Below are 26,465 nucleotides of genomic sequence, written 5' to 3'. Positions count from 1 at the left end.
CTGACAGGGAAGAACAGGTGTGTATTGGGAAGAACAAGTGTTGATGAGGAAGAACAAGTGCTGACAGGGAAGAACAGGTGTGTATTGGGAAGAACAAGTGTTGATGAGGAAGAACAAGTGCTGACAGGGAAGAACAGGTGTGTATTGGGAAGAACAAGTGTTGATGAGGAAGAACAAGCGGTGATAATGGCGGCGACTTCTTTGTTGTGGATGGGTGGGGGTAAGAGTCGGTGGTCGGGTGACGTCAATAAGACACTTGATAGGTGAAGAAGGCGGGTGATGACGGGGATAGGTGGCGCCAAACCCACTCCTGGAGGTCGACATTTTGGCGGGTGATGACGTCAAGGGCGGAACAAAGACTGACAGGTGTAGCTGATCGCTCTATAAAGGGGTGGCCGGCAGCCCTACACATACACAAGGCAAGAAGTATTCAAGTGTTCACCGTCTCAGCTACAACATTACGAAGTTCATCGACGTCTTATAAATAACTAAACACTTATTCGGCCAATTACTCGTTCCTTCTATCTTCGGCGACATTCCAGCCTAGAGGACCCGACAAGTAGCATTGCAGGTGAGCCATTAAATTATTCATCACACATAGTAAAACAATGAAGGAAAAAACGTGTCACAAACTATTGTTTACCAACATTTAGGACTTTACATTATAATTGATAATGGTTAGAAATATTAAGAATCCACTGTATCTCCTAATATCAAATGCACATGGCCTCAAAATGTCCATGACATTCGTCAGATTTAAAAGAAAAAAAATTGGGGGGCTAACAGCGCCCCCCAACCCTCCCAAAAAACAGCTGGGTAGGCTCCCTGTGCTCGGCATGGTTCACCACCCGTTTTTTTTGTTTTTTTCATATTCCGAATCCGCCTGTCCTGGATTGAGAATTTCAATGGCCCCCATGTTTTAATGTTTCCAAACTCCAATGCATTAATGAAATTCAGTTAATAAATGTAATACATCAAATCTTTATATTTATATCAGCAGACAACTAAATAAACCAAACAATACAAATCAACTGTTCATTTTCTGTCTTCGAGACATCAGAACATTCAAGGGTGTAATTGCTCGACCACCATCACTGACAAATGACTATCTTTCCTGCAACATACCTGACCATTTTTTGTTTCTAATTATTTCTACTATTGGGTCACTGGCGAGTGATGTTTGGGTTCTATCTGAGCCTGGGGCCAATCTGACCATGCCGATGTAATGCCTTTGTTGAGGCAGTTCACTGTTAATATTAGATCGTTTACTTTATCCTCTTCGCTGGTCGTCTCTCTGTTTCACGCTGTTGGCAAATAGTGGGCTGAAAATCAAACTGGAAGGATACGGAATTCGGGGAAATGTCCAAGCGTGGATAGAAGACTCTCTACATGACCGCAAGCAGTATGTGGTGATTAATGGCACGAAATCGTCATCTGTACCTGTCACAAATGGGGTACCACAGGGCAGTGTATTGGGCCCGCTGTTGTTTGTTTGTTTCATAAATGACAAGCCTGACGTTGTACACTCCTCCATACAAATGTTTGCCGATGACGCCAAGTTATTTCGGGAAATTAAGAACCAAGAGGACTGTGAAGAACTGCAGAAGAACCTCTGTGGGCTCCAGGAATGGTCAAAGAAATGGCTGCTGAGATTCAATGTCATAAAGTGTAAGAGGATGCACCTGGAGCGTACCAACGGTAAGGAGGCGTATCATATGTCCCAACGGGATGAAGAAACTGCACTAGTTGAGACTGTGTGTGAGAAGGACCTAGGTGTGTATGTTGACAATGAGCTGAAGTTCTCGGGCCATTGCGAGAAGAAGGTAAATCAGGCAAATAAATTATTGGGTCTTATAAGAAGGTCGTTCAGATATCTAGACGGTCCGTCCCTCGTAACGATCTTCAGGAGTGAAGTGCTTCCCCATCTGGAGTACTGTCACCCCATCTGGTCCCCGAGATATGCTAGGGACTGTCAGTTGGTTGAAAATGTTCAAAGGAGGGCCACCAGACTGGTGCCTGCACTTCGGTACCTCAGCTACCCTGAGAGATTGGAGCGCCTGAACTTGCCTAGCTTATACTACAGACGGGCAAGGGGGGACCTAGTTGAGGTGTACAGGGTGTATAAGCATCTCAGGGGGCACTACTCAGTTGAGTGTCCTTACTTGGAGCTGGCAGACGCTCGCCCCACAAGGGGTCACAGCTCAAGATTGAAGAAGCCGCAAGTCCAGAAAACCGTGAGGGCAAACTTTTTCGGAGTGAGGGTTGTAAACTCTTGGAAAAATCTACTAGAGTGTTGTGACGGCACCGAGTGTGAGCTCTTTTAAGATAAGACTTGACCAACACTGGAGCGGGTTCAGGTACATTCAGGAGCCGGTACATGCCCAGTATTTGCCAACAGTGTGTGTGACAGAGACGTGACCGATCGCCCGGGCGGCTAGCGAGCCGATCTTTTGGTGAAGAAGATAAATGAAAAGGAAAAGTAATCAAAGTAATCAGAGACATGACCGATCGCCCAAGCGGCTAACAAGCCGATGAGTGGCGAAGAGGATAAAAGTAAAAAGTAAAAGTATGTCCTGAAATACGTTCCTTTCAAAGGCTCCAAGAAGAGTGACATCTTTCTTCAGTAAAGAAAATTTATCATCTGTGATAGCAATTACAGATCGAACCATTTTAACTTGACAGTTCCACGTGTGATATTTGTAGCTTGAACCCTGTTTTCACCTTCTAATAGTTCAGTGGCTACATTAGATCTGCATACATGGGATACAATCTTTGCTGTTTTATCAAGTATCCTGTTCAACTGGGTGGCATTTTATAATCCATCCTTTACAACCAGTTGTAACGTATGTGCAAAGCAATGAATATGTTGAGCAGGGAGACCTGAATAATCCTCAGTCACTTCTGTTGACTTGAATGGCATCTAAATACTCAGTCAGTATCATCACTCTCGCTTGAATTAGAAAAGAACATAATATTTCCAATTGGTAGAATTCGTTTCCAATCACGAGGTTGGGATTCACAAACTCGTGAGTAAACCTGAAAATGTAAAAAGGTAAATTATAATAACAGAAGAGGTTCAAAAGATTCCAGCAGAACACAAACTAATTAGCCTGATTCACTGACATGTGCAACCAAAATAAAGAGTTTGATGTATAAATATATCTCAATTAGGGATACTTTAAGTAAACACAGAAGAGTAAATAAAATAATTACCATAAGACGAAGTCGCAAGTCGCAACCTGCAAAGGAGCAACGTACTGCTCCCTTGAGTGCAGGCAGCAAACTGAATCAGACATGCTTAAATGTGAGTGAGTTGCCACATCTTTCTTCAAGTTATGACATGTAAAATGTATCGCGTAGATACTTGGAAATACTTGAAAAGTACTTGAAAGTACTCGAATCTTTTCATTAAATTTCATCAAGTACAAGTTCAAGTACCAACTATAATGAAATTGCAAGTACAAGGTACAAGTACTTGAAAATTGGTACTTAAGTACCAAGTACCAAGTACAAGTAAGTACTTAAACCCAACCCTGATCTTCATTATAGTGCACACCTCCTCCTGGGCAGGAAGTCGTTTGACTGGGGTATGTCTTACTGCTCCCCCTTGTCCATCCCTCTGGTTCTGTATTGGTAAACTTGGCCTCACTACTTCCCCCTTGTATATAACCCACCTGTGTCCGTCCTCGTTATTCGTTGAATTTTCCCTCTTCTGCTTCGAGTTCTTTGCGGTTCCCTCTGTATTACTGTACGATTTGGACACTTGCTCCGTATTCTTTAATGTGGTCCAGAGAGAGCAAGCTTATTCTCCTGATTTTTTCCTCGCCTCCTCACTTCATTATGGGTAGCTTACAGATTCAAAGTCTAGACAAATATTATGAAATTTCATTTTATCGTGTATTTTTGTACTCTCAGCTTCTTCCGACTAAATTTCAGGGACTCCAAACATGATTGCATTGTTCTGGGGCTCTCTTCTATATTAGTGTCGGTTGTAATCTTTATAACACTCTTCTACACACCCACAAGCTGCCTCATGACTTGTTTGGATCCTACTACATCCCTCTCAGTTACCTTCTGTGTCCCTGCCATAACCTGAGAATACCTACTCTTGACTATTTCCTCTATCAACTGCTTCAGCCTTAGTGAGAATCTCTTTTTCAACTTGCTCTGGTTTAGTAACAACCAAGGATCCAGTTTCCTCTAGTTTCGTTGGCTTTGGTATTACAGTCAGGTACTAGCGACAGGTTCCTGCCTTTGTGAAATTCAGCATCGTCCTAAATCCCTGACCAACCCACTCCACACAACCCTTGCAAAATTTCTCCTCAGTACTGGGTACTGTACTGTATTTGGATTTAAGCAAACTGCCTGGTGCCATTGGGGCTGCACCCCTAAACCTGTGCATGTCTCGTCTTACACTTTTCTTTTTTTCTGTGTGTAATTTTACCTGTGAATCATGTAGCATTGGCAGCTGCGCTAAAAATGAATTAAATTTGTGAACACCGTATTAATTAACATTAATATTGTTAGTTATAGTCTTAGGTGTTTTAATTAATACAGATGAATTTTATATTATACAATTTTTGTGTTTGTTTGTCCCTACAGAGATGGAAGCGAGAATGTTGGTAGTGGTGATGTTGGTTGGTGCCGCCGTCCACTCACTCCCACACTCTAAAGTTAACACCCCTCCCCTGCCATACCCTCAAGTTAATGACCCTGTCCCACCACAAATTACTGACAATAGATCTGACCTGAACGACCCTCAGGTTAATGAGGTTGCCCTGCTAGACCCTGCAGTTAATGCCGTTGCCCTGCCACACCATGAAGTTAATGCCCCTCCTGTGCCGAACACTGATGCTAACAGTCCTGCACTACCTGACACTGCCCTTATCAAGTCTACCAGGCCAGTAGTTCCAGGAGAGATAAGTGTCATTATTGTAAAGGCAAGTGACACCGCAAAGAAGACAGGTAGCATCCGGAGTGCTGTGACCACCACAACTCTCGACCCGTTTGATGAGTACTGCAAAGAAGCGTGTGAGGAAGGCGTAGGAGGTCCTGAGTGTGACTGTCCTGACCACCCTATTGGTTAGTGACCTCCTCCTTGACCTTACCCCCACCTTCTTGACCTGAACTGACCTCTGCCATTACCTGGTTAAATGAACTGTTACCATATTAAATGTTAAATATTATATTATGCATATATTTTTCTGTACTATAAAATATATATTGCAAGTAAAACTGTTGAAATAATGTTTGTATTTGTAATATTAAGACAATAAATATTAAGAGAAGAGTATTCCTAATTGTCTGATGGCATGAGTGTTAACTACTAGCATTATAACAAAAATAACAATACTATAACTAACAATAACACCAAACGACATAATAACAAGACCATCAAACAATATAACACCAATGATAACTAACAATACCCATAGCTAAAATAAAGGTAATAACTAACAATAACACCTAACAAAGCCCTTGACAGGACTATCAAAACCAATAGAGAGAGCCTACAATAGCCTTCTTCCCTCGACATGGCCGCCTCTAGTTTGGGTGACCTTCAGGTAAGTAAGGTAAATATAACAGGGAGCAACAATGGATAAGTAAGGGTTTTAGTTAAGTCAAACATAAGGACAATTAAGTTGACTTAAATAATTAATGTACGACCACTAGAACACAAAAACTTCTCAGATATTAGTATATTACAGAAATGACATCTATAAAGAAGTTGTGACTGCTGTATAAGTAAAGTCACATAATAGCAAAGTTATTTTTTTTAAAAATAAAGATGATAATGAACAAAAATTTTATCATCACCTCGGCCACCCACACCAGGCACCGAGGCCTGCGGTGACGTCATGATAATGCAGTCATTTTGTCAGACAAAGATGAGCATAAGAAAACACATGACAAGATGAAGTTTCAGAAATTTTGTGCAGAGGCTTTGAATATATCAGTTGCCCCTAATGGAACGGCTAGGCTCAAGCAAACAGGAGAATAAGCCACACCCCCTAGGATCAAAGTAGAAAGTAAGGGAAAGGTGAGATATTGTTCGACAACCAAAAAGAATTAGCAATCAATTCGAATTCAGCTTTTGGGAACATTTTCTTATATCTATATCGCATGGTAATGAAAAGGGAAGATCACAAGGAAACTCTTGGTAATAAGAACATAAGAAAATAAGGAGTCTGTAATAGGCCGGTTGGCCTGTGCATGGCAGCTCCTGTCGAGAGTTACTACCACTCTCTATCATCCATGAATCTATCTAGCCTCCTTTTAAAACTTTCCACCGTTCCAGCACTTACTACAAAGTTGCTAAGCTTGTTCCACTCATCCACCACCCTATTTGTGAACCAGTTCTTTCCTATCTGCCTCCTAAACCTAAACTTATCCAACTTAAATCAGTTGCTCCGAGTCCTATCCTGCTCGGATATTATAAGAACTTTATCAATATCCCCTTTATTGATTCCTTTCACCCACTTAAATACTTCTATCATATCTCCCCGCACTCTTCGTCTTTCTAGGGGATGCAAGTTTAGTTTCTTTAACCTATCTTGATATGGGTGGTTTCTAAGTCCCGGAATCATTTTTGTCATTCTTCGCTGCACCGACTCCAGTGAATTGATATCCATTCTATAATAAGGGGACCAGAACTGAACCGCATAATCGAGGTGTGGCCTGACTAGCGCAAGATATAGTTGCAATAAGACCTCTGCACTCTTATTACTTACACTTCTAGATATAAAACCCAATACAGTACTCTGTTTGCCTTATTTCGAACATTAACGCACTGTTTTCTTGGCCGTAGGTCCGGGCTTACAAGTACCCCTAAGTCTCTTTCACAAGTCGACTTCTCTAGGTTGATGTTGTTAAGGCTGTATACATTGACAGTATTTGTTCTTCCAATATTAAGTACGCTGCACTTGCTGGTGTTGAATTTCATTTGCCATTTTTCAGACCACCCCTGCAGTTTATTTAAATCCTCCTGTAGTGCATTTGCATCCTGCCCTGAATTAATCTGCCGCCCTATTTTGGTGTTATCAGCAAACTTGCTTATGTCACTGCTGATCCCAGTATCTAGATCGTTTATGTAGATTATGAACAAGAGTGGGTCTAGTACTGACCCCTGGGGAACCCCACTGGTTACACAGCCCCACTCAGATTTAACACCATCTACGCTGACCCTCTGCGTTCAATCGGTGAGCCATGATTTTATCCAATTTAAAACTTTCCCCTCGATACCATGAGCATTAACTTTTCTCAGAAGCCTCTGATGCAGTACTCTGTCAAATGCTTTGCTAAAGTCTAAGTAAATAACATCGTAATTTTCGTCATTATCTACTACCTCGAAGACTTTCCTAAAAAACGTCAGCAGATTTCTTAGACAAGATTTTCCTTTTGTAAACCCATGTTGAGGGTCGTAGATTAATTTGCTTTTCTCTAAATGCGATCGGATGCTATCTGCTATAATTGATTCAAGAAATTTCCCCACTACTGACGTCAAACTGATCGGCCGGTAATTTGATACTGATGCTGTGTCTCCCTTTTTGAATGTGGGTAATACATTTGCCTGTTTCCACAAGTCTGGCACAACTCCCATGTCTAATGATTTTGTAAATAAATTTACGAGGGGTCCGCTAATCTGTTCCCTACACTCTTTCAAGACTCGAGGGAAAATTTCATCTGGCCCTGGGGATTTTGTCTTCTTTAGTTTATTTATCATCTTAAGAACATCCTCTTTTCTGATAGCGATATTCTTTAATTTCTCTTCTTCCTTTCCCCTAAATATCAGTTCCACCTCTGGAATTTCCTCGCGAATTTCTTCTGTGAAAACTGATAAGAAGTAGCTGTTCAAATGCTTTGCTTATTTCTGCACTGCCATTGATCACTTCCCCCCTCCCTGACTTTAAAGGCCCAACTTTGTCCTTGACCTTTGTTCTATATACCTGGAAAAATCCCTTGGGATTCGCCTTGGATTCTCTTGCTATACTGATTTCATAGTCTCTCTTTGCTTTCCTTACATTTTTCTTAACATTCCTAGATAGTTCATTAAAATTTCTTAAAAGTATTATTATTATTTTTTATCATTCGTCTCAGTAGAGGAAGAGTGAGGGGGCAAAGGAATGCCATGCCCTGCCCTGGGTGCCCAGTACTCTAGGGACGATTGTGTATTTTACTTTTACTGTATATAAATTCATTTCTGGAAGGAAGGGGGTGCCAGTGAATAGGTCCGCCCCGGGTGCCAAATACTCTAGGAACGCCCCTGACTGTGAGGGCAAACTTTTTTGGAGTGAGAGTTGTGAACTCTTGGAACAATCTACCAGAAAGTGTTGTGACGGTATCAAGTGCGAGTTCTTTCAAGACTTGACCAACACTGGAGCGGGTTCAGGTACATTCAGGAGCCGGTGCATGCCCAGTACTTGCCAGTAGTGCGTAACAGAGATGTGACCGATCGCCCAAGTGGCTGAAGAGCCGATCTTTTGGTGAAGGGGATAAAGGAAAAGGAAAAGTAATCAGAGACGTGACCGATTGCTCGAGCAGCTAATGAGCCAATTAGTGGTGAAGAGGATAAAAGTAAAAAGATAAGAAATTACCATTGCAATAAATATATTTGTCAACTAGACATAATCCTGACAGCTCTGTCCTCTTGTTCTTTCCTTAATACTGTACAACCCATGTTGTACTGCTTCCCCATTATATTTATATTTTTCAATTCCACTGTAATTTATGTATACAGTAGTACCCCGATTTACGCGGTCAATTGAACCCATGGGGTACCGCAGAAAGTGAAAACCGAGTAAAGTGAACAACAGAACAGATGGGATTAATTGCAATAGAGACTGGCCCGACCCCCTAACTCCACTTTTTCAGACACAATACCTACATTGTAGTAAAAATAACATCTTAATTTTATGATGGTATGCTCACACAATTAATAATTAAGAGAAATATCAGCAATATTAAGTTTTTTAACACTTACCGGTACATTAGTAGAAAAGATGGCTGGGCACACGGGGATGCGGGGTTGGTTCCGAGGCAGAGGGCAGATTATTGGCCCTTACCTGTATCACTTGTATCACTATACACCACATAGGCTTGCAGGGCCTCTTTGTCAAATCCCTCAAAGTCCATATAAGTCCATATCCTCACTATCACTGACTTGGGCCGGCTGTGGTGGGTGGCGAGTGAAGAACTCGGTAATGTTTTGATGACTGGGCGACCTTGTGCGCATCCTGCCCGCGCCACTTCCCGCGTATATGAGTAGATGCACTGCATAAAGTGAAAGTCCGGTTCTGGCGAGGTACCGCGTAAATGCGAAATCGCGGAAAGTGAAACCGTGTAAAGCGGGGTATTACTGTACTCATAATATAAATAAAATAAATAAATAATAATACAGTGATAATAAATAAATAAAATAAATAAATATTGAAGTGATAACCGTGGTAACATTATGAGATGTTCTTATTACCACCATGCTATTGTACTATGCGTCGCATTCTGGGATTGAACAAAAACAGAACAAATGGAATTAATTGAAATAGAGACTGGGCCGACTCCTAAACTCCACTTTTTTCGACACAATACGTACCATGTAGTAAAAATAACATCATAATTTTATGATGGTATTGACACACACATAATATCTAAATAAAAAACTACACTACTGTACAAATATAAGGGTGTTTAACACTTACGTTAGTAGAAGAGATGGGTCGGCACACGGGGATGGCGGCTGGTTCCGAGGCATAGGGCAGCTTAGTGGCCCTCCGGTGAATCACTATCACTATTCACAGAGGTTTGCAGGGCCTCCCTGACAAACCCCTCAAAGTCCATATTCTTACTGTCACTATCACTGACTTGGGCTGGCTGTGGTTGTGGTGGGTTGCGGGCGAAGACGTCTGTAATACTACGTTGACGACTAGCATTGATGTTGTCGTCATACATCTGGACATACGGCTCCATAAATTTCGACAGAAGGTTATTAGACACTTCATACCGATGCTTGACTGTGTCTTTGTCAAGGACGAGCTTGATTTTCTCCACCAACTCGATGACTTCCTTCACATAACCATGGCTTGGTCCAGGTAGTTCAAGGTTTCTCGAGGGTGGTGGGGGTCCAGCGAAAGCCATTGTGAGGGGAATAGCGGGCACGAGAGAGAACAGTATACGCGGAAACTGAGAACAATGAGACTGGCCCGGCTAGGTCAGCGACTTCTTCCCTCTGGTGGCAGGGCACGTTATGTTACATTAGACCAATCACAGCTAGCGGCGGAGGAAGGTAAGGATGCGTGGCCCAATCACAGCTAGCGGCGGAGGAAGGTAAGGATGCGTGGCCCAATCACAGTCCGATACGTCATATGACGTCAGCGATAACGTAAGAGCGACCTAATGCACACCCTCCCCGCGCCGCTTCCCGCGTAAATGATGGAATGAACCGCGTAACTTAAAATTGTCATTCTGGCAAGGTGCCGCATAAATGACCAAACGCGTAAACAAAATCCGCGTAAATCGAGACTATACTGTATTATTATCCACTCTGTATCTGTGTTTTTCTGGCTAAATAAACTGTTTCAATTCAAATTCAGTGTAGGAGGAAGGAAGAAGTGTGGGAGGGAGAAGGAGTATGGGAGGAAGGAAGGCGGGAGTCTGGGAGGAATAATGGTGTGTAGGAGGGAGGAAGGAGTATGTGAGGAAGGAAGCAGTGTGAGAGGGAGGAAGGAGTGTGGGAGGGAGGGAACAGTGTAGGACAGAGGAAGGAGTATGGGAGGGAGGGAGCTAGTGTAGGAGGGAAGAAGGAGTGTGGGTGGATGTAACCATGCAGTAGGACTGGGAGTGATAGGGGTAGGTGAAATGGAAGGAGTACTGCACGTTCCTGGAGATGGGGTAGGCAGCAACCCTCTCTCCTCCACTTGCTACTCATCATCATCATCATCGTTGCTTTCTTCTTGTTCAAACGCATAATAGGGTCACTATGTCTTATTATCACCACCTTCAACACCACTATCAATACATACCTCTGTTAATACCATGTTCATCTTCACCCATAGCAAATAATTCAGAGTATATCTCATCCTAACTGAGTTACGTTCACGTGCCATGGCTATTGAGACTACTGCGTAGGTAGTAGGCAGCTATCATACAGGGAGGTACTGCCACTGGGGAAGATATTGGAAGGATAATGTGATGCCATATGGCACCACAAAAATTGTGATCAAGGTTGCTGATCTGACTTTCTGCCTCATTTACACACAATTGCAGGGTCTCAAATGTTTCTCATATGACTGACAATACAACATACATACTGTATATTGTTTCTCACTCTTGACCTTTTTTACAGTTTTGTACTGTATTTATGGTTCTTTATTATTATTAATATTATTATTATTATTATTATTATTATTATTATTTGTTTGTTTTTTTATTATAATTTTTATACAGGTATATTTTTGTTAATTATCATTATTATTATTATATCCCCCCCCCACTCCCCCAGGCCCCGATGTGGGTTAGTGGCCTGTTCGAAGAAGGGTTAATCTCTGTTAAAAAAGAAAAAAAAAGGCCTTGATTGTTGGAAAAGACAGGAGGGTGGGCCCGGGGAGGTTCCTCAATGCCGAGTGGCGGGAAATGTTTCCACAAGATGCCAGACACCACCAGCTTAGTTTCAAAGACACAGGAAAAAAATATTTAGAAAATGTTCTGGTCCGTGAATGACCAGAGATAGTAACATGGGTGATCACGTACTTGAACGTTAATGACCAGTTATTGGCTAAAAAGTTAAAACGGCATGTGACTGTGTAGGATTTATTAGTGACGTGGTATAGTAATTGGCAAGAAGGATCAATATGACCAACGTTTTAAGAGAACAATACTTATTCAACACTCTGTAACACTTCAATGACACAGTGTTACAATACCTCCTGCACCATTATAAGTTTTTCCTCTTTAAACTATGTATTAATTTCAGAAAATAAGTCTCATATCACTGATCATTAGCAATAACAAATGCCTTACTCGTGTGTAAAGGCATGATTTATATAGTCAAATGTATTTTCTTCTCCAATTTCATGCCCAGGTGAAGGAGCTCTTGATGACAAAACACCAACAGTGACTTGATGAGGATGAAGAGAGTTGGCAGTGCTCTCTGGTGCTGGTTGCCTGCCACCTCGACGTGATGACACTAACACAGGGGCAGCAGCATCACGACTGTTGCTGCCAGCCTGTTGGTACACACAAATTAAATCATCACAAGATTGTTTTATTATGAACAGGAATACAAACTTTAAATGAATAGCATCATTAATAACTTAACCTATCTTAATTTAGGTAGCATATATGAATACCTGTAATATCCATTGAGTTATAGGGGTAAAACCAAAAAGGTTATCACTACAGTATTTGGTAAACATGTAAGTTGTATTTTTAAGACTTAATCATACTATCATTTCAATTTAGTGTGACAGACATGCAGACACACAAAGTGTAATCACATGTGTGTGTGTGTGTGTGTAGTAATAAAAGTAGTGTGCAATTAGACATTCTTAGTTAAAATCCCTGATATATTTGATTTAGCATCTGGATCCCATTACCTACATAAAGAATTCTGTATTATGGGAGGATAGAGAACTCGATGCCAAATTTTTACTTCTCCAGCAATGATGGCATCATCAAACAGCCGCTGTGTATAAAACATATTTAGCCCATTGTGCCTTACATAGTATTATGCAATAACACCAGATTATTTACTAAAAACAATTTACTGTATATATCGCCTGTAGATTATTGACATCCAACTTCTTAGATATCCAGGGTTAATTCTCAAAACAACACATTGATTATTTTGCAGTAGAATACAATTATTTGCCCACTTAAGGAATAATATCCCTTTTGTTTTTTCAGTAAGAGCAATGGTGGTAGCTATGGCTTTAAACCAGCTTTACACCTTTCAATATGGATATAAATATTGCAGACAGTTAACCAATGCACTTTATAGTATTTTTTTAAGATTATTATTTTAGTAGTGATACAAAGAACATCACACTATGTACAAGTTGCTCACAGAGTTGGTAGTGACACCAGTTTTTCACATTTTATATTACAGTATACTCAACAAAATTATCATGTATGTTTGGTAGCTGGTGCCTCCTTGCAAAACAAAGACTAAATATACAGTGTGTTGTATCTACACTGTATCTAACAGACAGGCATGTCCATTGGACCTTTTTTTCTTTATTGGTAGCTCAAAAAAATATTAAATGTCACAGAGTATTTTTTTGGATTACAATAAATTAGTACAGTATATGGTTTTAACACATATACTTTGAACTGTTACCATGTTTGAACATACCTTACATGAAATTTTTTACGAGATTAAACTCAGTTGAAGTAGTAGATGCCTTTTATGACAAACATCACATCTTTATACCCCAAAGATATTCTTATGATACCTGGAAGTTGTCAAAAACTAACAATGGACGAGTTGATGGTTCTGGGTAAACAGAAGAAATACACTCTGCCACGTTCATAGAGTGATACGGTATATATAATTTGAAATTAAAGTTTAAAGTCCTGCTATAAGAGTCGAGATAAGTTTATATCTCTAGAAACAGGGCTGCCATTTGCAATGACGTCACCACCTACCCTGTAGATGTTGCACGGATGGAGATACAAGTCAATTGAGAAGACAGACTGGTAACCAACTGCGTATGTATTGCCGAGCAGTTTTATGAAAAATAATGCAAATAAAATATTCTAAATGAATTATTTATAGCAAATAATTATTAAGATCAGTAAATATATGTATTATTGGCCACCTCGGACACAAAGGCGAGCTAAAAATAGCTGCTAAGTGCATAAGGACCACGAGCATCAGTTGTCAAACCAACACTGTCTCCTTAACTCCCCCCTCCTCCCTCCCTCGCACATCCAGGGAAGTTTCTAGAGGGTCAATATATAGTTTTTCTTATTTATTTTTATTGTTTTATCATTTAAAAAGGTTAAAAATTATTTTTTTGGAAAAGTTCCTGCGTGGGGGTACTGCCAGCGGCACCCTAACCTGGGCGTAAGGGTTAACACGGACATCCCATAATAAGATAAAATTTGTAAACTACAAGTTGGGCACACTTTTACGGAGAGCCACCCCTCACATTCATATGATATACAGACCTTAAATGAACACAAACTGACATATTTCTTCATGTACACTCACACACCATAGTTTCAATGCACCCTCTACCCCTACTCCTGACTCGATTGAAGTCGTAGCCTTGGATTCATACCGAACATCCCCCTCCTCCCCCACCCATCGTTCAGTGGTGCATTGTGGTAGCTCGAAGCTTCGCTGGATTGTACGAATAGCAGTTCATGATGTAATATTTGAGAGAATATATGCACGATACATTTTTTTTAGTGACTTCACAACACTTTATATACCATCACTATACTTAACATCACTATACAAGAGGGACCGTTCAGTTTGCAGCCCTGACTATGACTTCCCTCGAGCCAGGAGTAGGGGTAGAGGGTGCATTGAAGCTACAGCAACTCCTCGACTTACGACATACTTGACCAATGACCACCCGGACATACGACCGCCTCAGTCGTACCAAAATTTTGTCAAATTACGCATTTTCTAGTCCCAACGTTAGTGATTGCGCCATGTACTGACAAAATTTTCGTTTGTAATTCACTTTAAAATGGCTGGCAAGCTTAAAAGTGAGAGTTTTGAGGTGCTGAGAAGAAAATGAGACACCCATTTTAGATTTTCTATATATTATTTAAGCATTTTTTACTTACGACCTGGATTTGGATCCCTAACCCAGTCGTACGTCAAGGAGCAGCTGTATAGCGCGTGAGTGTACATGATTTAAGAGGATAAAATTTTGCCCTTGCCCTACTCAGCACTGTAATTAATTCCTAATGGTGTACAAGCAACCAGTTCACAACACTGGTCTATTGAACTTTCTGTTGGTGCGGTGGACTCACAATGTCACTGTTACTCTTATTTTACTTCCTTCTCTTCCCACTTGGCAAATACGTACAGTACTTGGCAAGTTCTGTTGATGGCTATTAAGTCACTTGACAGTCTCCTGTGCCATGTCTTTATCTCACATGAAGCATAAAATAAAATTTCACAAGCTTGGGTCATGGTATAAAAAGTAAGTACATAATGGTATTGTAACAGCACCATTTGCATTATATATATATTTACCCAAATGTATAATACCAAATTATTCACCAAGTTATTCAACTGTGCCTCAACTGTTGACATTATGCATGGCTGAGCTTGCAGTTCCTTCGGGGAGTGAGTGAGGTCAGGCTGAGGTCAGCTCATGTTAGCACAACAGTATATCTGACGTGTTTCTTTTCTCACACTCCCGAGGGCAGGCGAGGTCAACCAAGTCATAACATACCTGGCCTGCCCCTCCTTCTCTCTCTTGGTTAAGAGGGGCTGGGGAGAGATCAGACTCATATCACTTGTTACCCAGTGAACACCTCACTTAAGTGTTCTCCTTTAAGTGCACTAAGATACTTCCCTTAGCAGAGAAGGTACAATACACTCTCAACTGAACTCAGTAACTGTGAAACTCAATTTTCTACAATAAAGAAAAACCAGCAAGGTGTTTACTTCAGCCCAGCCACTTACTAGTTCCAGAACTAATATATATATATTTGTGCGTGATATATATATCTATAAAAAAGGACCAACACAATATCTTACTTGGAAGTGTACCTGTGTGAAGCTGCTGGGCCCAAGTTCTTTCTTGAGCTTGTAGCACAGTGTTAATATTACTGCCATCATCACCAACAGAATTAGTATTATTCCTAACAAAATCCACACTGTTGCATGCAACCCGGTTACGCTGGAAGATATCCCGAACTCGGAAGCAAAATACGTCTCCGTAGATTCTGTTGAAAAAGAAAATTTTTACAAAACATGAGTACTGCACAAAAAATAAATAAATGAAAAATAAATAAATAAAATAAGCATCATTTTACTGTGTTAGGTTACAACATTTTTATAATTCTTATTTTTGGATCTGTGATATTCATTAAAATAAATGTTTTTTCTGAGTTGCTGAGTTGTCCTCATAAAATTGCCATCAAATGCATGTGACCTGATACACACACTGGCCAAGTTGGACAAGTAACCCTTATTGTCCTTCCGTCTTTCTGGTCTGAACCAAATCTTATTTTTTCTCATTTAAACCAAATATCAGTCTTCAAAGAAAATATATCATCAGTTACAAACCGTAGGAGTTCTCAAAAACAGTTTTCCTGACACCAAAAATTTATGTTGTGTGTGGTTACGTGACATGTTATTTGAGCTATACAGTACTGTACACTACATCATTACACTCTGTATATCTTTTGAACAAACAAGACCTGGAAATAAAATAATGAGGCTTTGTTTGAGTGATGTTGGCCAGGATGACAGACTTACATTAGATTTTTTTTTTTTTTTTTTAATGGGGATTAGCCCACCTGGGCACAGGTCACTGACCCACATTGGGACCTGGGGGAAGAAAATGTAATAATAATATAAAAATACTAATAATTAGTTCATAGTAAATAAAATTTATAATAAAAAAATAAACTAAAAATAAAATAATAATAATAATAATAATAATAATAATAATAATAATAATAATAATAATAATACAGTATTACCCCGCCTAACGAGGTTTCACTTAACGCGTTTTATCATATACGCGGTGCCTCGCCAGAGCTGAACTTTCACTTAACACAGATTTTTTCCACATATACGCGGTGAGTGTCCGGCTCGAGACGCTATTTTTAGATTTGCCCCACCCGCCACCCTGCCTGACTGCCTGTTTTAGCTCATAAAATTCATACAAATTACCCGGCCAGAATATAATTTACATTGCTGGAATTCTTATAATTTGGTGATCATTTTGAATATAAACATCCTATATTTTGCATTAGACATACAAATTTTAGATAAAAATTTTTCTCAGAGTAACTATGTTATCTTTTGTGCAAAATATGTGACATTTATATTCAAAATATTCCTGGTCTTACAAGGAATCCAGCAATGTCAATTATATTATCCTAACTTTAGTTTGAGGTATTATTTATTAAAATTTAGTGGTTTTCCCACACATCTCCTTGGGACGGTTGGTGGGGGGTGGGGGGGAGGGAGGGACCGACCGACCATCTGTTACCCAGTGAAGAATATATGTTTTTTTTATTAACTGAAGATATTTGTTTTAGCTCATAAAATTCATACAAATTACCCGGTCTGAATATAATTTACATTGCTGGAATTCTTATAATTTGATGATCATTTTGAATATAAACATCATATATTTTGCATTAGACATACAAATTTTAGATAAAAATTTTTCTCAGAGTAACTATGTTATCTTTTGTGCAAAATATATGACATTTATATTCAAAATATTCCTGGTCTTACAAGGAATCCAGCAATGTCAATTATATTATCCTAACTTTAATCTGAGGTATTATTTAATACTAAATGTTAAAAACTCTTGAAGGGAGGATTGGTGGGGGGTGGGGGGGAGGGTTGGGACTGACCGCGCGGTTGGAAGAGGGGGGGAGGCAAGGTGGGGTACTTTGATTGACAGATAGTGTCGTGAAGATTATTTTTTTTTTTATTAACTGAAGATATTTGTTTTAGCTCATAAAATTCATACAAATTACCCGGTCAGAATATAATTTACATTGCTGGAATTCTTATAATTTGGTGATCATTTTGAATATAAACATCATATATTTTGCATTAAACATACAAATTTTAGATAAAAATTTTTCTCTAGGTAACTATGTTATCTTTTGTGCAAAATATATGACATTTATATTCAAAATATTCCTGGTCTTACAAGGAATCCAGCAATGTCAATTATATTATCCTAACTTTAATCTGAGGTATTATTTAATACTAAATGTTAAAAACTCTTGAAGGGAGGATTGGTGGGGGGTGGGGGGGAGGGTTGGGACTGACCGCGCGGTTGGAAGAGGGGGGGAGGCAAGGTGGGGTACTTTGATTGACAGATAGTGTCGTGAAGATTATTTTTTTTTTATTAACTGAAGATATTTGTTTTAGCTCATAAAATTCATACAAATTACCCGGTCAGAATATAATTTACATTGCTGGAATTCTTATAATTTGGTGATCATTTTGAATATAAACATCATATATTTTGCATTAAACATACAAATTTTAGATAAAAATTTTTCTCTAGGTAACTATGTTATCTTTTGTGCAAAATATATGACATTTATATTCAAAATATTCCTGGTCTTACAAGGAATCCAGCAATGTCAATTGTATTATCCTAACTTTAGTTTGAGGTATTATTTATTAAAATTTAGTGGTTTTCCCCCAAAAATTTCTCAGAGAGGGAAGAGCCGGCAGTGTAGTGTGAGAGGGGGAGGGAGTTGAGTCCATTATTTGAATGGACATTAACTTGGCGACTGTATTTCTCTATTTCTCTTAAGTATTAATTGTGTGCATGTACCATCATAAAATTAAGATGTTATTTTTACTACAACATAGGTATGTGCCTTCAAAAAGTGGAGTTTGGGGGTCGGGCCGGTTTCTATTGGAATTAATCCCATATGTTCTGTTGTTCACTTAACGCGGATTTCACTTAACACGGGACCCTCTGGGTTCTATTGACCGCGTTAAGTGGGGTACAACTGTAATAAAGAAATAAAAAAATGAACAAATATCAACAGTGAGAAACGATATATATGTATGTTGTGTTGTCAAAGTAAGAGAAACAAATGAGACCCTGCAATTGTGCATAAATAAGGCAGAAAGTCAGATCAGCAACCTGGGACTTGGTCACAATTTTTGTGATGCCATATGGCAGCAGGGTCTACCATTAGACAACACATTATTTACCTTATTTACCTAATGGCCACCCACTAGAGGTGGCCATGCTGAGGGAAGAAGGCCAGTGGCCTGTGTAGGATCTTTCCACTATTCTTGCTAATTTTGTTAAGGGCTATTTTGAAGCCCAGTATACTGTTCTCGAATACCACAGTGTGAGAGATTTGAATCATAGACCACGTTCTTTGTAGACTTTATTCTTACAGCGTCAGCTGGTGACTGGCAACCCGGCGCTGCCACAGACAAGCTCCCACCTCCCCACATGGGAAAACATATCATACGATGGTACTCCATTTCACAATCTTACACACAGCTTGAGCTGTTAGACCATTCCATAGGTCTACCAGCCTCTGTGTAAAAAAGTTTTTCCTTATATTTGTTCTGCATGAAAACTTGACGAGATTGTAGTTACGTTTTCTCATGTTGGTGGTGCGTGACATCACAAAAAAAAATGTCCAGGGTTCACGTTTTCCATCTCTTTCAAGATTGTGGATGTTTCATTGAGAGCTGCTCTATTGTGCCTTGTCTGAAGGGTTGTTAGTCCTAAACATACAGTGCAGTTAGTGAGGATCACCATCCTTAAACACGAGCACAGGAGAGATATCTTAAGGAAGGCACAGAACTTCAAGTGAGAAAGAGAGTATAGTAATGTGTTCATAACCCCTGACCTGACAATTTGCCAACAAAAATGGCAAAGAACTCAGGGACAAACTGAAAGAGTTATATAAGGACCCACAATATGGAAATGCTCAACTAAAGATCAGAAAAGGCAAAGTAGTCAGGGTACAAGAAGATGGGGAAGTCAAAGTAATGTACAAGCCCTCCCTTTAAAAGGGGCAAGTGGCAAACAGACTGTAAATACTGTTAACATAGTGCATGCTGTAGCTTTAAGTAATATTACAAACTCAAAGAGAACAAATTCTCTCAAAACACAATCTTCAAAAACGACAGTCCTAGAAACTGGGCCAATCAGGTGTTGCTACACAAATAAGACTGACATAGTGAGTGCAAATATGAACACAGAACAAGCAGATGTATGGCAGGGTGACTTTTATTTACTAGGTTATCATCCACCATTTAGAAAAGACAGGGCCACAAAAGGTGGTGGTGTACTATATGTCAAGGAGAACCTGCTAGCAGCCACTAATGATGCATCCAAATCTATTTGGTGTGATTTGATAGCTCAAAACAAAAGCAAAGTGACAGTCTTAACTTTCATAGACAATCTGTTGGCTTACATCATTGATCAACTGGATGTGGGTGACGTTTACCTAGTTCTTGACATACTATGACCACAGTACTGTACAAAGGGATCTACACACCTATCAAGAGCAATCACCACCACTTACATTTGAACACACCACTACAATCACAGAAAGTGCAGCAAGACTTATCTGGTGTTATCTGAAAGAATATCCCATTCTGCTGGTAAACAAAGAAAGGCACTTGGTTGTGACTGGTCATGACTCAGTGCCATTTGAAACTGTCACAATCTCATAACAACACATGAAGATGCAAATGTGATTATTGTACAGCAGGCAGTATTCTTTGCTTCACAGGGGGCAGGTACTGTAGTATCAAAGTTGTAAGTGATGACACGATGTGCTCATCCACTCTTATCAGCTGCAGTAGCTAACCTATAATGTGTTCATGGCTCCTACTAGTCCTGGTAAATCCACAGTTGATATTCAAGCTACTGCCAAAAAGCATCAAAGTGTGACTGAAGACCTGATGCCGGCCCATATTGTGACAGGATGTGACAATGTTTACAATCTATTTGGTTCTGGCAAAGGTACAGTTGTAAGAAGTCTTGAATAGGTTTATAATTTATGCAAACTTGGAAAACTTGACTTTGCCACAGTTAATAGCAGCACCTCTCATGTTCCATCATGTTCTGTGCATGACATGGTGGGCGCCAAAGAATGTCAATGAGAGAACAGAAACAATTCATGAAAATAAGATAAACAAGTAGACTATAAGTCCAAATTAAATAAAAAACTGGTGCAATTACTTTACTTATTTATGTATATTTACCTAATATTTACCAGTACAGTAGGAGCAATAGAGAAATTTTTAAGAAACTGAAAATGTCTCAAGGGAGTATATTATCTTATGCCCTTCTGAAAAATAAGTAACATTAATCTTTTTATTGAGGAATAAACAGTTCAGGTTGAGATACACATGACCCACCTTGCTCACAATTAATAGTATACTCGATGGATGTGTTAACAGTTAACAGTTTCAGTCTCAGTCTCGTCACGCCAGTTCTCAGGAGATGAACACTTGCGGCCAGTGGATTCAGATTCTTGTGGTAAGACACAAATTTGCGAGGGATATTCGTGTTCTTGTGAGGAATGACGGCGAACTGAAGAAGATGCTGATAATGAAGGCGAAGATGCAGTGTCGTCCAAGTCAAAGGAATGGGTGTGACTGGCCAAGGTACCTGTCAGTTTTCATTATCTTATAGTGTACTGTATATAAAAAAAGCTACAAATCACTTTTTTTCCTTTTAATACATAAAAATATCATACAATATTTGGAAAAGTTAAAAAGTGAAAGCATATACAGTATTTCTAAAAAATATACTAATTTAGTAGTTTTTATTTTCCTTCTTCTCAACTGGATAAGGTATAAATTATGATGTCATGAACCACAAAACAGCTTACTTTAAATATGGTGGTGTTTGTTGAAGCATCCTTCATGGTGACTACAGTACTCCACTGTGCATTCATATTAACATCCATCCCTAGACAATACAGCAACCCCTCCTGGGCAGTCTCCAGCAGCAACTGTATACTTAACTTTTCCACTATCGTCCGAGGTCTTAACTGTAGCATGACAGCCTCTTCCAGCATCATTGATGGTGTTAAATCATTCTGTAGACTTAGTTGGCCAGATAAACAGTCTGAGAAAACAAAACAAAATTTACACGAGTAGGTTCCAAATATGAATCGGGTATTAAATCAACATCTCTGTTTTTTTATATCAGTAAATATACAGAAAAACCCTGACAGAAGAGGTTGTAAAAACAAAAGTACACCAATAGAGATCCAGTATTTGTCCAATTAAGCTTCAATATGCAACTCACATTTTTGCCCAAATATGAATAACAGTTTGTTTCATCAATCTAGATACTATCATAAAATGCAATATGCTTACCTAAACTCTGTTTAAGTTATATTAGTTTAGGTCAGGTTATTAGGTTAGAAGTGATGTCATTAATTGATCATTTTTATTATGATTATCTGTCCGATTGAATTTTGTAACAGCTGTTTAGATGGGAGTTGAGAAATCCGGTGAAAATCATCACCATTAGACCCCTTCAAAAATGTTGCTATTGACATTCCTGTGACGGCATTGAACTGGAACAGTTAAGGTCCCTCAAGCACTCTCTGGTCCCCAGGTGATGACTTACATTGAATTTTAGTGACAGTAAATATCCCAACTCGTGTACAGTACAGTACCTTTTACCTAATGGCCACAAACTAGACTTTTACTTTTATCCTCTTTGACACTGATTGGGTAGTTGGTTACATTTTTGTTATGCACTGTTGGCATGTTCTGGCTCCAGAATGTATCTGTAGCTGTGCCAGTGTTGGTTAAGTCTGGTCTTAAAAGAGCTCACACTCAGTGCTGTCACAATACTCTCTGGCAGATTGTTCCAAGAGTTTACAATTTTCATTCCCAAAAAAGTTTGCCTTCACAATATTCTGGGCTTGTGGCTTCCTCAAACTTGAGCTGTGACCCCTTGTGGAGCGGGTGGGCATCAGCCAGCTCCAGGTATGGACACTCGACTAAGTAGTGGTCCCTGAGATGTTTATAGTATAAGCTAGCCAGTTGCAGGCATTCTAATCTCTTTGGGTAACTGAAGTGCTGTAGTGCAGACACCAGTCTGGTGGCCTTCCTTTGGACGATTTTAATCAATTGAGTCTGTCACAACACCTGGGTCACTACACCTTCACAACACCTGGGTCACTACACCTTCACAACACCTGGGTCACTGCACCTTCACAAAACCTGGGTTGCTACACCTTCACAATCCTCTCCATGTTGATGGTGTTAGCATAATGTAATGTCAACTGACAAAAAAAGGCACACAGAATCACAGCTCTATCTACCCATTCTGTGAATCCATCCATCCCTACAAAATTTATGATGCTAAAGCAGGTTCTGCACATGCGCACTACTCCATGTTCAGAAATTTCACACTCAGGTATTTTGCTTGACACCGGAGAAAACAGTGGATGACACCTTTCTCACATACGACCTGGAAATTGAATTGGCAGACACAGGGGTGAGAGGCAAGCAAGCTACTGCTGTACTAACCTATCAATTTTCTCTCTACAGGGGTCCAGCTTCCATTCATCCATCCCAGTCTCTGCCTTCCACTGGCCCTCTTATCCTCAATTTTATCCATTATTTTCCCTTTACTATGGATAAAGTACATTTCTCATTCTATAGCTTTCCAGTAGTATTGTTCTCATTACACTAGGTAATCTTAGGTCATTTGTTTTTGTGTCAGTTTACCTCACCACTAACACCATGACTTGATAGTCGCCCGGCTCCTACTGTGGTCTGCTCGGTGTCCACCTTCCTGATCTGACAATAGTATTGATCATAAATTGTATTTCAGCAATTATTTTCTTTAGCTTGAGTTAACATCCTATTTAACAGGCCTTTAAAATTATTAAATGTTGATTTTATTCGACCTGTTCCTGTCTTAACCCCTATGTCCCGGTTGAGGTTCCAAAACGTCCATCTAGGGCGCCCCGATTGACGTTTCGGAACGCACGCCTTTTCGCGGCATTAGCGGGTTATCAGGTTCTGAAGTGACTATTTATGTGTCACGCCACAAGCTTGGCCACAGGGAAGCTTCCTGAATGTAAGTACCTACTTTTGTTTTGTTTCATTTTAATTTTTTCTATTTTATCACGTTGTATCAAAGTAATATTGCTAAAAATAGTGTAGTTGTATTGTAGTGTAGTATTACTGGGAAATAATGCTATGATTATGTTATAAATGTATTTAATTGTGGAATTATTATTCCGATTATTATTTATATGCATTACTTGCTCTACCAAACTCAAAGACAGCCAGACAGACTACTGGTGACAGACTGCGTGTGTCGCCAAACACTTTTTATGAAAAAGAATGCAATAAAATATTCTAAATGAATTATTTACAGGAAATAAGTGCAGTATTATGATCAGTAAATATATGCATTACTGGCCATCCTGGACACAAAGGCAAGCAGAAAATGGCCGCTAAGTGCGTAATGACCACAAGTGCTAGCTGTCAAAAAACACTGCCCCCTTATCTCTCTCACCATTGCTGTCCCAGGGAAGTTCCTAGAGTCACTATTTAGTTTTCCTTACTTTTTTTTTTTGTTTTATCATTTAAAAAAGGTAAAAAATTGTTTTTAGAAAAATTGATTTCTCTCGATTTACCCTGCGTGGGGGATACGGCCAGCGGCACCCTGGCCTGGGCCGTAGGGGTTAAATGTTCTTCTACATCAAATGTCAAAATTGATGTTACTTCCCAGATGAACACCAAAATTCCCCTCTAAGTTGATGAGAAACTTAGCTGGAGGAACCACATACAGTACAAGCCATTCATAGTAAAGTCAATAAACAGCATGGTATATCATGTATCACACTCGACAGTCACTCACTCTTACAGCAATGAAAGAAATCTATCATGATCTTGTTTACCAACACCTGATACACTGTCACACTATGGGGGCCTCTGGCTCTTCAAAAACACAATCCCTGGTTATTGCATAAAAGAGAGTTGTGCGGACAATGACCTACTTGAAAAAACTAATCACACAAACAAACAATTTTCTAAATTGAAAATATTAAATTTCGAGGATATTAACACCTACTGCTGTGCTCTATTTGTCTACAAATCTGCTTGACAATAATTATTTCCAGTTCCAGAATAATCAGAGATACAACTTAAGGCACCCAGAACTACTAAGACCACCCCCATGCGCTCCTCTCAGTCCCAGATCTCCATAAAATATCATGGTGTGAAGATGTGGAACAACTTAACCCCACCCATCCGAGCAAAGTCTACGATCCCTTCCTTTAAATCATCTCTTTAAAAATATCTATTGTGTAGGTGTTAAAATTTTTGGTAATACAGATGTACAGTACAGTAATCCCGTGTTTTTCACTTTTTTTTTATCGCAGTTTTGACCATTTCCGTTTTTTTACAAAAAATTACATATACTGAATATAAAATATCCTTTAAAAACAAAAAATTTAATTTTGCGCCATTTTCAATATTCACCTGTGAGGTGTGACAAACAGATGCCACCCTTTCCCGCCTCAGTCCACACGTGCCTACGATACTGTGAACGCTACTGTGATTATCTCTTCTTTTTGTTCTCCCACATACATTCCACATGGCTCTGGGACATAAGCCAGCCTCATCAAAGGCAAATATTACTAGCAAAGACTCTAAAGTGAACAAGAGATCAAGAATAGTGATGACCTTAATGGAAAAAAACAGTTTTATTGGACAAGCTCAGAGGTGGTATGAGCTATGGCTCGAGATGTGGTGAAGACTGACAATTCATTTGTGTCTTTTGTCAGAATACAAGTCTTCAAGTGGAGGAATGTGGGTGGAAGAGGACTGGCTGGCTGGCTGGCATGACTGCGTGAGAGCGGGCAGACGCCGGGACAGCTGGGAGAGGCTGGCAATGCGGGTGTTGCCGACCTCAGCGAAACATAAAAATTTTTATTTACTTGTAAATAAATTTTTTTGTATATAACTGTGTTTACGTTTTTCCATTATTATACTACAATATGATTAGTTTCAAATAAAGATGTTAGTAAATGCCGGTACAGTGCATCAGTGATCAGTGTCACCACTGGGCCGTGAGTGGAGAGCATGGCGTGGTTAAGTGCATGACCTACCTGAGCTGTTTGGTGGCCACAGATACAGTGATTCCTAAAAGAGCATTCGCCGTCTTGGCTTTTTGCAGGGGGTTTCAGGAACGTAATTCCCACGAAAAACACGGTATTACTGTACCTACCTTATATACCTGCTTTTATTGTACCCCCAAAACCGTTTTATCAGAAATTATCATTTAGATAGATAGAAATTACCATTGCAATAAATATATTTGCCAACTAGACATAATGTTGACAGCTCTGTGCTCTTGTCCACCTTAATACAACCCATGTTGTACTGCTTCCCTTCATTATCATACAGGTATTTATGTTTTTCAATTCCACTGTAAATTATGTATACACTGTATACATACTGTATAATATAAATGTAAAAAAAAATTAAAAAATAAATAAATATCGAAGTGATAACCATGGTAACATTCTGATATTTTCTTACTACCACCATGCTATGTACTATTCCAATTGATATTAAATGTTACTTAATACTTCCTTGAGATAAATGTACAGTATATAACAGGTGCCTACAAGAGAGCTCTGGCTGTCAACTGGCCGAGCCATGTTAAAATTATGATTTTTAAATGACTCTGTACCTGTGTTCTTCTAGCTAAATAGACTGCTTCAATATCAATATCTTGCCTACCATAATATTATTTTTAATATTTATACTG

The 26,465-nt window shown here is 39.4% G+C and overlaps 1 protein-coding gene and 1 long non-coding RNA gene across 3 annotated transcripts in view; one reads left to right on the top strand and one right to left on the bottom strand.

Annotated features, from left to right (window-relative positions):
• Positions 1 to 317: 317 nt before the first annotated feature.
• LOC121860222 lies at positions 318 to 5,293 on the top strand. Its single transcript, XR_006087840.1, has 2 exons — positions 318 to 571; positions 4,603 to 5,293. It is a non-coding gene; the product is annotated as an uncharacterized LOC121860222 (long non-coding RNA).
• Positions 5,294 to 11,788: 6,495 nt separating this feature from the next.
• LOC121860221 overlaps positions 11,789 to 26,465 on the bottom strand; it is a 15,645-nt gene continuing 968 nt past the window's right edge. The window contains exons 2-5 of one of the 2 annotated variants that reach the window (XM_042357307.1): positions 21,544 to 21,782; positions 21,068 to 21,320; positions 15,731 to 15,906; positions 11,789 to 12,218 (exon numbers count right to left, since the gene is read on the bottom strand). In XM_042357307.1, coding sequence (XP_042213241.1) covers positions 12,009 to 12,218; positions 15,731 to 15,906; positions 21,068 to 21,320; positions 21,544 to 21,782 — 878 coding nt within the window. In that variant the 3' untranslated portion in view covers positions 11,789 to 12,008. Of the gene's footprint in view, positions 12,219 to 15,718; positions 15,907 to 21,067; positions 21,321 to 21,543; positions 21,783 to 26,465 lie in introns of both variants that reach the window. The other variant, XM_042357306.1, reaches the window with a different exon arrangement.

The sequence above is a fragment of the Homarus americanus genome, unplaced genomic scaffold (genome assembly GCF_018991925.1).
Source record: "Homarus americanus isolate GMGI-L3 unplaced genomic scaffold, GMGI_Hamer_2.0 scaffold21914, whole genome shotgun sequence".
NCBI classification, from domain to species: domain Eukaryota; kingdom Metazoa; phylum Arthropoda; class Malacostraca; order Decapoda; family Nephropidae; genus Homarus; species Homarus americanus.
The sequence above is the reverse complement of the archived record's forward strand: the minus strand, read 5'-3'. Positions and strand labels throughout refer to the sequence as shown.